This window comes from Micromesistius poutassou (assembly GCF_964030765.1).
Source record: "Micromesistius poutassou genome assembly, chromosome: 12".
Lineage (NCBI taxonomy): Eukaryota > Metazoa > Chordata > Actinopteri > Gadiformes > Gadidae > Micromesistius > Micromesistius poutassou.
The window spans coordinates 13,124,195-13,136,455 of NC_140282.1; the positions used below are offsets into that span (position 1 = coordinate 13,124,195).

Genomic DNA, 12,261 nt, shown 5'->3' on the forward strand with positions numbered 1-12,261 from the left:
TTGTAAAAAGCATTGATGTATGGCATACTGCCATCCAAATTAGACCAATAAGCACTGTAGTTGTAAACAAAAGGAACCAAGTGTCGACTAAAATGGCGCAATCAATCGATTCTATTATTGAATGGATTGTCCTTCGCAGAAGTGGAGTTTTTGTGTTTATTTAAATGTGAAAGTACGGAGACATATCCAGAGATGGTTGAACTTGGCCACGCCTCTTCAGTTCATGGTGTCTATTTATGTAGAATCTGATTGTACCGCACTCTAGATCCATATCTGCGTTTTGGCAAAACAAAAAAACATGCGTATAGCTGTGTATGATGCTAGTGTTGTGTTCCAAGGATGCAGTTCATGTTTATTTTTTTGTTTCCTTGTCTTTTCTGTGACTACAATTCCCAGAGTGCAGTGCTGGCCCGCATATGCGGGCAGGCCGACCTCTGGTGGCAAGAGAGAGTGGATTTTGTTTCTTGGGCACAAGTTTTTGACTTGTTCAGATAAGAATTTAGATAAGTGTATAAAAAAATTTAACAATAAAGATGTGATCAATTTCTTTGTTCTTGAACCCATTTTTTTGTTTAGCCCTTTCTTATATCTATACAATATACAATATACATGTGTTTTAGATGCATGTTTTTGCAAGACTGGATGTGTTGGAGTTGGTTCACATGTTCGATAAGGCCTTAATAGTGAACACTACATGGTACACTACATGTGAAACAAGCAAGACAGGAAATTGTGGCAATTCATGCATTTATTATGCGACCTACAGAAAATAAACGGCAGTTAATCTGGTCAACAAACCTGTAAGTCATTCTGTGACGGTTGAGTGGCCAGAAGATGTATGTGCCGACCATCTTTTCGGATGACTGACTATTGGATCCATGCATCTTGAGATCAAGTGTGGAAATGAGTGCAGCAGTTGAACACGTATGTTTCAGTGCATTATGGGTGTTGAGTATCGCAGTGTGTGTGTATATATAGGAAATCAGAGTTGCCAACTCAAATTTAAGATGCAACTACAAAACGGTGACTCCCCAAAGGGTGCCCTACATAGGGCACAAAAGAACCATTTCAAGTGCAACCTGTCTTTGGCCTAGCGGTTGAGGATCAATTGAAAACGTTATTTGTGTGTGCGCATGGATTAATGTTCCTTCTGAACGGTATACCCACTTGTATACCGTATACCACTTATACCCACACCCCAATTGTGATTAGATTAGATTTTGCATTGGGCTGCCTTGCTCAGTCAGTTGGACCTGTTCCAGGCCGCCCTGACCTTAGTGTAGGGGGAAGCTGGTTGGCCTGCCGTTTTAATGGGTTTCTCCGAATATTTAACAGTTCATAGACGAGAGTGGGTAAGTTGGCTGGTTTTGGTCTGAAATCTCCAACACATAGTAGGGATGGACGATATAAGCAAATGGATTATGACTTATCATGGGGAATGTAACACGACAGGATAATGTTGCATTATGTCTATTGATTCAAAACACTGCTTTAAAGAGTGGGGGGGCTTACATTGAAGTATGGTATCACACTAGTTTTCCAATGTTTCACACCTATTTTGATCAATCTAAGGGCATATCTTTTCAACATTATTCATTTATTATATAAAACTGGCTATCATAAGTGAATGTCTTCATTTCATGACAAAACAATACCATTCAAAGATGCCCAGCCCTAATAGTCAGTGTGTAATGTAGTGCATGAAAATGGCGACACAAAGCAATGAACATTATTTTTTTTATTGATACACAACTTAACAGCCTATGATGCATATTTTGAATATTTTCAAAAAAGCACTGCAGTCTTAAAAATTACAAAAATGTTTAAAATACAAAATGTACAAGAAATGACAAAAAAAAACAAGGCTTGGTAAACATCAGCTAAACCTGTATTTCCCTTTTATCTTACAAAAACATATTTATATATTTATATATTTAAATGTCCCCAACTTTTCTTTTCTTTTTTTTAGGAATGACATCCATTTCAAACATATCAAAAATAGAGTTCTGCAGTCTTTGCTGTTCTTACCATCGTGTCAAATGGGAACAAAGGTTCAATCTTTGGTTGTGACAACAGAGGATAGCTCGGCAGCAAGCGCTTCCTGTGAATGCTGGTGTTGTTAATATTATTATTGATTCATTCGTTAATTCCTGAAGTCTTTCAGATCACACCACCAGCTCGTATTCCGAAAAGACACCTTTCTCCACGTCACCCCCCCCCCCCCCCCCCCCCTCCCCAAAAAAGACAAATCCCTAAAATTCCTACAAAGTTTCGTATTATTACTAATGAATGATTTCTGAGACGGAAGTCCTCTGGGAAGGGAATACAATACAGACTTCAGGGAACTGTTGTACAAGGAAGGATTTAAGGCATTCTACCTGACCACGCAGACACACCGTCACTTTATACTCTTTTAAAGTGTATCCTTTATACACGACGGAGTTCATTAGGAATATTTACAGTTTTTATTCGATGTCAGACATCCCTGGCTTCTTGTGGTTTTGCATAGCCTAAAAAAAATAACGTTCAATGTGCTTGGTTTAACGGAAGGGGTTGGGCACAGTCAAAATTCTTGTATTTTTTTCCTTTCTCTTTTTTCAGCACATTTTGGTATTAAACCCTGCGTGTGCACACACACACACACACACACACACACACACACACACTCTCTGCAACAATCCCTATGTAGCCAGCAGCTTTCTCCATCACTCCATTGAATCCGACCCAAAACGCATGTTTACAGTCTACATCTATAGGCAATGAGGTCTCCCTCTCCTCTCTCATGTTAAAGGCAAAAGGTTTTAGTGCATAGCAGAATCATCATTGTTACCTGGACATGTCCATAGCAACTAAAGTAAAGTAAAGTAACATAAATCACATGCAAGCGTATTATAGTGTAAGCAAAGTTTAAGATAAAAAAAAACGTCCATATAATGTTAGGAGTTGTTAGAGGGCTCACAGAGAAGCGATATCTATCTACCGTTCATGTTTGTTTGCACTTTCTAACCCTGTCTGAAAAACACATTCAAGATCCTGTCTTCACTTGTCAATTATTTGATTTTCAATATACGATTAATATGAGTGGATTAATACATTTCAGTTTTGTAAAAATACCTTTTTGTCCCCCAAAGTTGGGAATATTGCGAAGCGAAATTTCTAAACCGCTCATCTGTCATCATTACAGTATCTTATCTTTTAGTTTTTGGGGGTTGAGGTGTGTGAGAGATTGTCTCTCTGTTTGGGCCATTCAAAAGAGAATCGAAACAAACTTTATATATTCAACACATAATTCAGGGCGTATTTAAAATACAATCTATTGTGAGATTATAAGCCTCACAAACCATTCAATCTATGGCAGGAATAGCGACACATGAACTAGACACTAGAAGGCTCTTGAAGCATCTACAGTCAGTCCACACCGGGGACTCCACCTAGCCCCTCAGTGGTCTGGCACCTAGCATCAAACGCTGCTGCTGCTGCTAAGTGTTAATAAGGCATTTGTTCGCTTAAAATTGAAGAAAAGTTACAAAACATGGAGGATCAAAATAAAAACATGTGGGATTTGAGAAAGGGGAGAGGAGGAGAACGGTATAAAGGGGGTTGGAGGGAAGGTTGTGTTAATGTACAGGTATCTACATGGAGGGGGGAGGAGAGGTCACTAGAAGTAGTGGAATGTCGTTGTCATAGGGATTCTAGTCCAGACCAGAAAGCCACCCTGGGCCAGTGCTGCTCAGGCCCTGAGTGGGGTGACGCTTTCGCAGGGGAAATACATCATGAGTCACGATCACTAAACTCACTCAACTCAAAGGGTTTCAGCCGGATCAGTCAGAAATCTCACTTCCGCGTCAACGTTCTGTTTTAATGTTTTGCACGCAAAGCCCTAGCCGCGTGCAATACATTAGAAACAGAAGCTATTGTTAACCAAAAGGACATCCACGGGCCTTATTCACTTGGTGGCCATCTCTCTCCCGCTCTAAACACCAGCTGGGTGATTGAGTTCCATCACCCTGCTGGCGCTTGGAGCCACGATGGAACCTAGATGGCTGCCATGTTAACCAAGGCCCGTAAATGAACAGTTAAACCTGTCTTGACTGCTGAAGGTCAGTGCTGTTTGTGGTGGAGTTAGTGTTTGTGCTGTGAGCTGTGTGTTTGTGTGTGTATGTGGCTACTGAATGACTAGCCAGACACCAAAACACCACCCCACAGAACAGCAACCGAGCACAGGTTACTGGGCTCACATGGCACAGTTTCACCCAATCAGGTTAGCCGTTACAACTAACCGTTGTTTCGGTGGACTGGTGCTGTCCCTGGCATGTGATCTTTCTGATTCATTGTAGTCCACCAAAAAAAAGTAAAAACGAAAAAATAGACATCTAAATTGCATAGAGAGCAGAAGGTCCACAATTGCGGGGGGGGGGGGGGGTTCTCAGTTCTGCTGCCCTGTAGACCACCCTGGGCCGAGCTTACATTGAGATTGCATTGCATACATGGCGAATAGGGGAGGGGGGGGGGCTGGCGCGGCGTCGGGGACTTGCATAATGTGGTGATACGGTGAAGGCGCGGGCTTGAGGAAGAGCTGTGGAGAGAGAGAGACAGATACAGAGAGGAAGACGGAGACATAATCAGAGCTATAATACTATGAACACCCAGTCTGTCAGCCTGCAGCTTCCTCCTCCTCCTCCTCCTCCTCTGCACGTGCACGTGGGGGGGGTCAAAAAGGGCGTTGTGGGTGTGTCCCTCCGTGCAGATGAGCTCTCGCAGGAAAGACCCTGGGCTACGTCTTCCTGGTCATCTGGCAGGTTTCCCGGAGAGTAGAGGAGTCTGTGTGTCTTTGTGTGTGTGTGTGTGTGTGTGTGTGTGTGTGTGTGGGGGGGGGGGGGGTGGTGGGGACAGGGCTGGTCAGGGTCTGGCTGGGGAGCAGGGGGTGGAGGATGTGTTGCCTTGCTGCACGGCGCGGTGGGCGGGCCGGGGGAGCTAGGACTGGCCGTGCGGAGGGTCTGGAGACGCGTGGGCCCCCCCGGGCGCCTCCGACATGTCCCTGCCGATGATCTCGTTCACTGTGGAGCACAAGGGGAGACAGAGGGAGACGTTGGAGAGGCTGCACTTTGGTCGCTCTTCACTTTCAGGGGTGGAATTAGCTCTCAGTGCGGCACGTCTTCATCAGCTCAATGTAGGAACAAAAAGAGAAGTACAAGTGCAACAACGTTTGACTCAACACGTGAATAGACATGAGACAACAAGTGGAACTGTTTGACTCTATGAGGTACTCGGATTTGTGTTTTGGAAATGTGTCATTTTAATATTGTTTTTGCATCTGGATGGAAGAACTTGTTGTGGATCTGATGTCTGTATTGCAGAGGGGAAGAAGATTGTTTTGGTTGGTTCTATTGGTTAGGAACGTTTCAGGGTAAACAAGGAGAAACGCGACTGTCCCTAGTTCTATCCAGCAGAGGGCGCTGTTGCACCACTCTGCAGTTGCCTCCCAGCGACGTGAAGAAGTTTACGTTGGGCTATATGGAACAGGACCTGAATAACAACAGCCCTGGAAAAACTATAAAAGTACTGTTCAGTCATTAGACATATAATCACACCCGAATTAAAAACCTAAACTCAACCATTCCATTGTCTTGAATGTCCCATGTTTGTCAGGATTCCCTCCTTAATTATAGTACCCCATCAAACTCTTTTTGCAGTCCAAAATAAACTCCCTGGCTCCTAATGGCTGGCCACCAGCCAGACTCCCCCTAAGCTTGTCTTTCAGTTCATTAGGGCTGCTTCATCAGCAGCTACGAGCGTATCAAACAGGCCCATATACAAGTAATGGTATTTATTGGGAGGTGTGTGGTGGTGGTAAAGCTCTGCATGGGGCTGGTGTTAGGTGACTAACAGATACATGACAGAGTGAGTGTTTACGTCGGCAGCCCGCCTCCAACACTGGAATCTTTGTTTCCCAGTGGCTGGGGAGACTGTCTGTAACCGGCCAGCTCTGTCCGGGGGAGCCAGATCACACAAGAAGTAGAAGTAGTACAACCATTCATGTATTCACCGTCAAACACTTAGGATGGTGAATAACAACACGAGGGAATTACAAGGTGGAAGGGTCAGAAAAACAAGCCGATTCAATTCATGGCTTGACTTCTATATGTATATGTTCATATAATCTATAGATACTATATTGTCACAGTTCAGACGCCTGCAAAGTGATAGGTGATAGATGTTTCATGCTGCCTTGCTTTAAAACAAGCTGAGGTTTGTTGTATATATATATATATATATATATATATATACTGTATATATATATATATTTCTTTTTTTTTTATTCAGCCACCCCTAATCATTCAAATTATAAATATTATATGATCTAAGATATTGTTGTATTCGATTAAGCAAACACTCTTGTACATTTGAACTGCACAATTAGACACAAAATGACATGATATATTTCTGCAGCCTCACATATGTAAACATGTATAGTTATTTAGTGAGCAATACGAGTCAACATAGTAGTGAATGTGTGCTGCACATATTGCAGCATTGATTGGTGACAGCAGTAAAATAAAAGCAAGGTTTATCACTTATTAACTAAAAACAAACAATACATGTGAACGACAACATGAACATACATGTGACCATACTAGTGAATGTGCACACTTCCCTCAGTGTTGTTCAGTGACAGCAGCTAAATGACAACATATCAGTACTTTAACCAATAACTAATAATCATTTAGTGAAACATGTGAACGTACTAGTGAATATGCACACGTCTATCAGTGTTTGCAGAGAGCACCCCCCCCCCCATGAAAAAAAAGGTTTTATCACTTATTTTCCAAGGCAGTCTGTGAACAGAGAGCTTCTGTGACCGCTGTCACTCATCCTGTTAGCGTGGGAGGCTTTTCCTCTGCTCTGTCAACTAGCCTCACACACATGCATGTACACACAAACACACACGCACACGCTCACACACACGCACAAAGTCTTGATCCCTCCAGGCTTCTAGCTGGCAATTGTATCTGTTGTGTATTTGTTCTGCTTTTCTTCCATTGCAACAAAATATAAATATGCTATAATATAAATATATAATACACATTTGTGTATTGAAATATAAAAATATTGTAATATTTACATACACAAATCTGTAACTTATCTGTGTTTACATCCATGGCTCAACAATGTATTTATTTGTGACTCAATACATTTACTTAATATCATAATGAATCAAACATCTCTCATTGCCATTAGTAAAGTATGCATTGTCATATAAAGGCCTTCGGCACAATAAAACACACACACACACACACACACACACACACACACACACACACACACACACACACAAACACACACACACAAGCAAACCCAAATACACATACACACATGCACCTGCAGACATCTACTCATACACACACCCACTCAAGAGAGCACATTCGAATAACTAGAGAAGAATATAGAGCAATGAAACTAAACCATGTTACCGACTACCATCTTATGTTAAAAAGCATCAACAAACTGAAATTACAGAAGATTGTTCACACATCACACCTCTGTTGAATAGTCAAAGTGAGAGAAGCTAAAACAGTCACCCCATCCACCCTTTACGAGTAACTATGTAGTGACACAAGCATAGGAAGACACACATGAGAGGTGTGTGAGTGAGAGAGTGAAAAAGAGAGAGAGACAGAGAGCAGATATAACTAACTCCTACTTGGCAAGATTGTAAATACAGCACAACTAGCTAGGGAGTTTGTGTTGGCATGTCACAGAGAAAAATATATATTTTTTCATTTAATGTATGGAATTGATTGTGTATGTCTCTTTGTATTCTACAATTAATCTCTGTATTTTAAGTTATTTGTTAACAATGCACGGGTTTCATGCATTACCTTGCATTACCATTTATTTCCGTATATACTCAGTCTATTTCCATGCTTTGGCAACACGTTTTGTTCATTCAAAATGTCAAGCCAATTAAGCTTTATTGAATTCAATTCAGCGAGAGAGAGAGAGAGAGAGAGAGAGAGAGAGAGAGAAAGAGAGGGGGAGTGAGTGAGTGAATGAGTGAGTGAGTGAGTGAGTGAGTGAGTGAGTGAGTGAGAGAGAGAATAGGTTTTGCACCGCTAAAGACCCTTCCCCTGCTGACGCACAGGGGATGGTGAGTCAGTGCTTACCGGCTAACAGAGGCTGTTGTGGTGGCTGGGGCATGAGGGAGATCCTCTCTGGATGACTGGCAGGGGTCTCCCCGTGTATCCCTCACTACACTTCTGCACTTCCACAAACTCACATCAATACTATTACTCAACACGTTTCAACCCCCCTGTATTATGCATTCAGATACATCACCCCGAGATGCACAAGCGTTACGCACAACATCTTAGCCTCCTTAAGATGCGTGCACACCGCACGCCAACAGACACTAACACCCAACTAGAGAACTTTGGCAGAAGATGGCCAAATGCAGATTGAACATGTTTGTCAACCTAAAGCGTACGTGGCACAATGGCCCCGATTCTGGTGTTTGTCGCTGTCTGCTAGGACTCTTCACATAAGCTGCATTCAGCTGCGTTCACTTAATGATTCGGGACAGAAATCTGCAGAATAAAAGGCTCAAGAGAGATGAGTCGAGTGCTGGTGGTGGCTGTGACTTGAGAAGGGAGCTGTTCACTTTTTCCTGGCCTTCTTCCGACATGTAAGTCGCTGGTTTATGATTAAAGCCCGTCTGTTGGAAGCCCGCATCCAGTCCTGCTGCAGAACACTACTGTCTGTTGGAAGCCCACGTCCAGTCCTGCTGCAGAACACTACTGTCTGTTGGAAGCCCACGTCCAGTCCTGCTGCAGAACACTACTGTCTGTTGGAAGCCCACGTCCAGTCCTGCTGCAGAACACTACTGTCTGTTCGAAGCCCGCATCCAGTCCTGCTGCAGAACACTGACTGTAGCTGGAAGCCCACATCCAGTCCTGCTCCAGAACACTGACTTTTTGTATTCCTTCCTTCTTTCTCACATTCATATTTTCTTAATTTGAATATATTCCTTTTTATGAAGTAGGCTCTGTTACTTTGTGAACCTTATCGATAGCGTCTTTCTTCTTTTTCTTGTTTATTAAGTAGGTACTATACTAGGTATTAGTAGTTGTAGGTACTACAGATTTTTCTATTCCATCTGGTTTCCTTCTTTTAATTTTGTGTAACCAGTTTGTTTAGGTTTTATTGTATTTAAGAGGAAGGTAGTGCAACAGTTTAAACTATTTATATTCATTCATTCATTCTGTCTTTTGTTAATTTTATATTTTACCTGAATTAGGTCCTTTCTTCTTAGTGCGTTGTTGCTTAATGGCATCAAGGGTGATATAGAGAGAGAAGTCTTATACCATGAGAGTTTAGTGTTACCTCCTGTGACCAAGGTAATAACCTCCATGCATACCACTACAGCCTGACAAGTGGATCAACAGCATGTACATTCTCTTTTGAAACCCACACCCTGAGTACCATTGCGCAAAATGTGTCAACAGCTCAGATCTGCGTTTTACTCATTCTGTCAGTTGTCACATTTGCATAATTAAAGGGAGTCTGGTTTTCCTATTCATCCATTTCCAAGAATGATCTATTTTACATCTACTGTGACTGGCTAGCATCACCTCTCCATTACATCAAGAAAAGGTCAGGAAACCTCCCGTAACGCGACACAGAAGGGAACGGGGGGGCCCGACGGACGTTTAGCGTGATAATAAACATGTCCGCTGTCAAAATGGAAAAGGAGTAATTCGAATAATAATAATGTACGTTTGACAGCTTCCTCGACCAAGATATGCGCTTATAAAAAAAACAACAACACATAATCTTACTCCGGCAGGCCAGTATAAGCAAGCAAACCCAGAAGACTGGGAGAGATTGTTCAGAGTAGCAAATGAAGACAACATGTGGAAAAGACTTAGAGGGAGCAGGCAGGACCAGATTTGCCTGAAAAGGGGGAATGACAAGCACACCATATTTCCACTGGCTGGGGCCGTGTAAAGACACGCAGCCGTCTTCACGAGGCCTTGGGTACGGCACATAATGGGACCGCGCCGTCGAGCGATCGCATTCTTTGGAAAGAGACGGTCATTGGATGGAAACCTTTCGCAGGGATATTCCAGGGTTGCACTGCGAGGTCGGGCGGTCGTTTAACCTTTCGGTTCTAAACCCTTTTTCGAACCCTTTCTCTGAACCTTTTCCCCACACCGTCAGCGAGATTCAACCGGTGGCGTTTGAGAAAGAGTGGCGTATAGAGAAGTTGGTGAAAGGTCACTTTCACAAAGTCATCGAGTGAATCATGTGCGTCGTGGTGGTGTGCGTGTATGTGTGTGTGTGTGTGTGTGCGCGCGTTCATTCCTGTGTGTTTATGTGTGTGTCTGTATGTACGTGTATGTATGCTTACGTGTGTGCATGCATGCATGCTTGCGTGTGTGTTTGTGTGTAGTTTGCCTCTGTTTTTTTTCTCCTGAAAACTAAACCCACCAAGGAGTACACAAGAACGAGCCTGGGTCGAACAGGCTTAACCAGGCTGAACGTGGGGGGACAGCACCCTGCAGCCAACCACAAACCAGGGCAGGACATGGGGGCACAGCGGTGGTCCGAGTGGGTCTCTATTAACGATCCTGGTGGTATGTAGGTTATCCCCACACAGCAGCAGCAGCAGCAGCGGCGGCGGAGGCAGAGTCCAGCTCCCTGTTACAGTCAGAGAGCGTGGAGTAGGAACTCTGGGTTGGGATGTGGGCTTTTTCACAGTTTGTAGTTTTTTGTAATGATAACACTGTGGAGTTTGACAAGAGTAAAATACGCACAAACACACCCACACACACACACACACACACACACACACACACACACACACACACCCACACACACACACACACACACACACACACACACACACACACACACACACACCCACACACACACAGAGCTTGTGCATAATCAGACACATAAACACAAACACACAAACAAGCACACACATGTTTCACCACCTCTCATAAGGGAATGAGGGCACCGCATTGAGCGCTGGCTGGTATGAGCTTCCAGTCGATCAGCATCTGTCCGAGCGTTGACACCGACAGACCACGTGACCGGTGACACACAGGACCCAGGACCACCAGCCATCCACACCGCTCATCATCAAATCAAACCACCGCCCGCAAAAAGCAACCTCACATCAGCAAATCAAAATGAAAGGCAATCAACAGACACCAACGGACTGGATCACGTCCCGTCCTCTCCTCACATGTGCGCCACCTGACACACCCACACTGATTTATTTCCACCAGTCAACATGTTGTCCTTTAAAGCTGCGCTGGGACCTCCAGGGTTCCTCCCGGTCCACGCCCTGCGTCCTCAAGAGAGAAGCCCCAGAACGAGGCGTGCTGGCAGGGGCACCGGCTCCCCGGTCCCCACCTGGCCCCAGCCTCCACCAGGACCCGCTGCGCTACGCTCTCTAAGACTTTAATCGTACGGAAAGATGACACAAAGAGCTGGTTTCCACTTGGGTTTTTCTGTCGCTCTGTGGCGGGAGGAAAGGGGAATGTTTGCTATTGTTTTTAACAAGCAGCACATTTCAGCCAACGGTTTTTCCTTCTCTGAGAGTGAGGGGATCTGCGTTGGTAATCTAGAGAGCGTGATTGGTGGTTGCCTGCACACACAAACACACATACATACACACACACACGCACACACACACTACCCACATGATGCACACGCACATGAACATATACATGAACATTACATCCAGATGATCCAGCCATTCTCATACACATTTGTAAATAAAAAAGTATTGATATTAGTGTGAAGTTGAAAATCATAAATACACTCATAGCAACAGGATTTATACAAGTATACGTCCTACAATTGCTTTAGGGAACCGAAGATATACTCGCACTATACCCAGCAGACAAGTACAGAGCAGGGGTGTGGGCTGAGATGTGACCCCCTAAGATTTGGTTGAAGGTTTCCAGGGGGACTGGAGATGATCACTGGAATAGGTGTGGTTTCAAACAGAGCCAAGTTTCAATGTTCAATCCTCCATTTGCGTGCCTCCGCAGGATACCCCGTCAGCCAGCCTCATCCTGCTACATGGTTGATTCTCTTAATCCCTTCTCCTCTTACTCTCTCGCTCATTCACAACAAACAACAGTATCTCATAACACATGGCGAGGGCAGCCCAGTCGGAGGCCTTCTAATCGCCGTTCTATAGCTTGTACAATACAAAGCGGTGCCACCCCCCTATTGGGTTACCCT

The 12,261-nt window shown here is 43.9% G+C and overlaps 1 protein-coding gene across 2 annotated transcripts in view; it reads right to left on the bottom strand.

Moving 5' to 3' along the window:
• Positions 1–1,720: 1,720 nt before the first annotated feature.
• nfatc3a (nuclear factor of activated T cells 3a) overlaps positions 1,721–12,261 on the bottom strand; it is a 66,910-nt gene continuing 56,369 nt past the window's right edge. For both annotated transcript variants that reach the window (XM_084476248.1, XM_084476249.1), the window contains exon 10: positions 1,721–5,057. In XM_084476248.1, the coding sequence (XP_084332374.1) occupies positions 4,975–5,057 (83 nt within the window). In that variant the 3' untranslated portion in view covers positions 1,721–4,974. The remainder of the gene's footprint in view (positions 5,058–12,261) is intronic.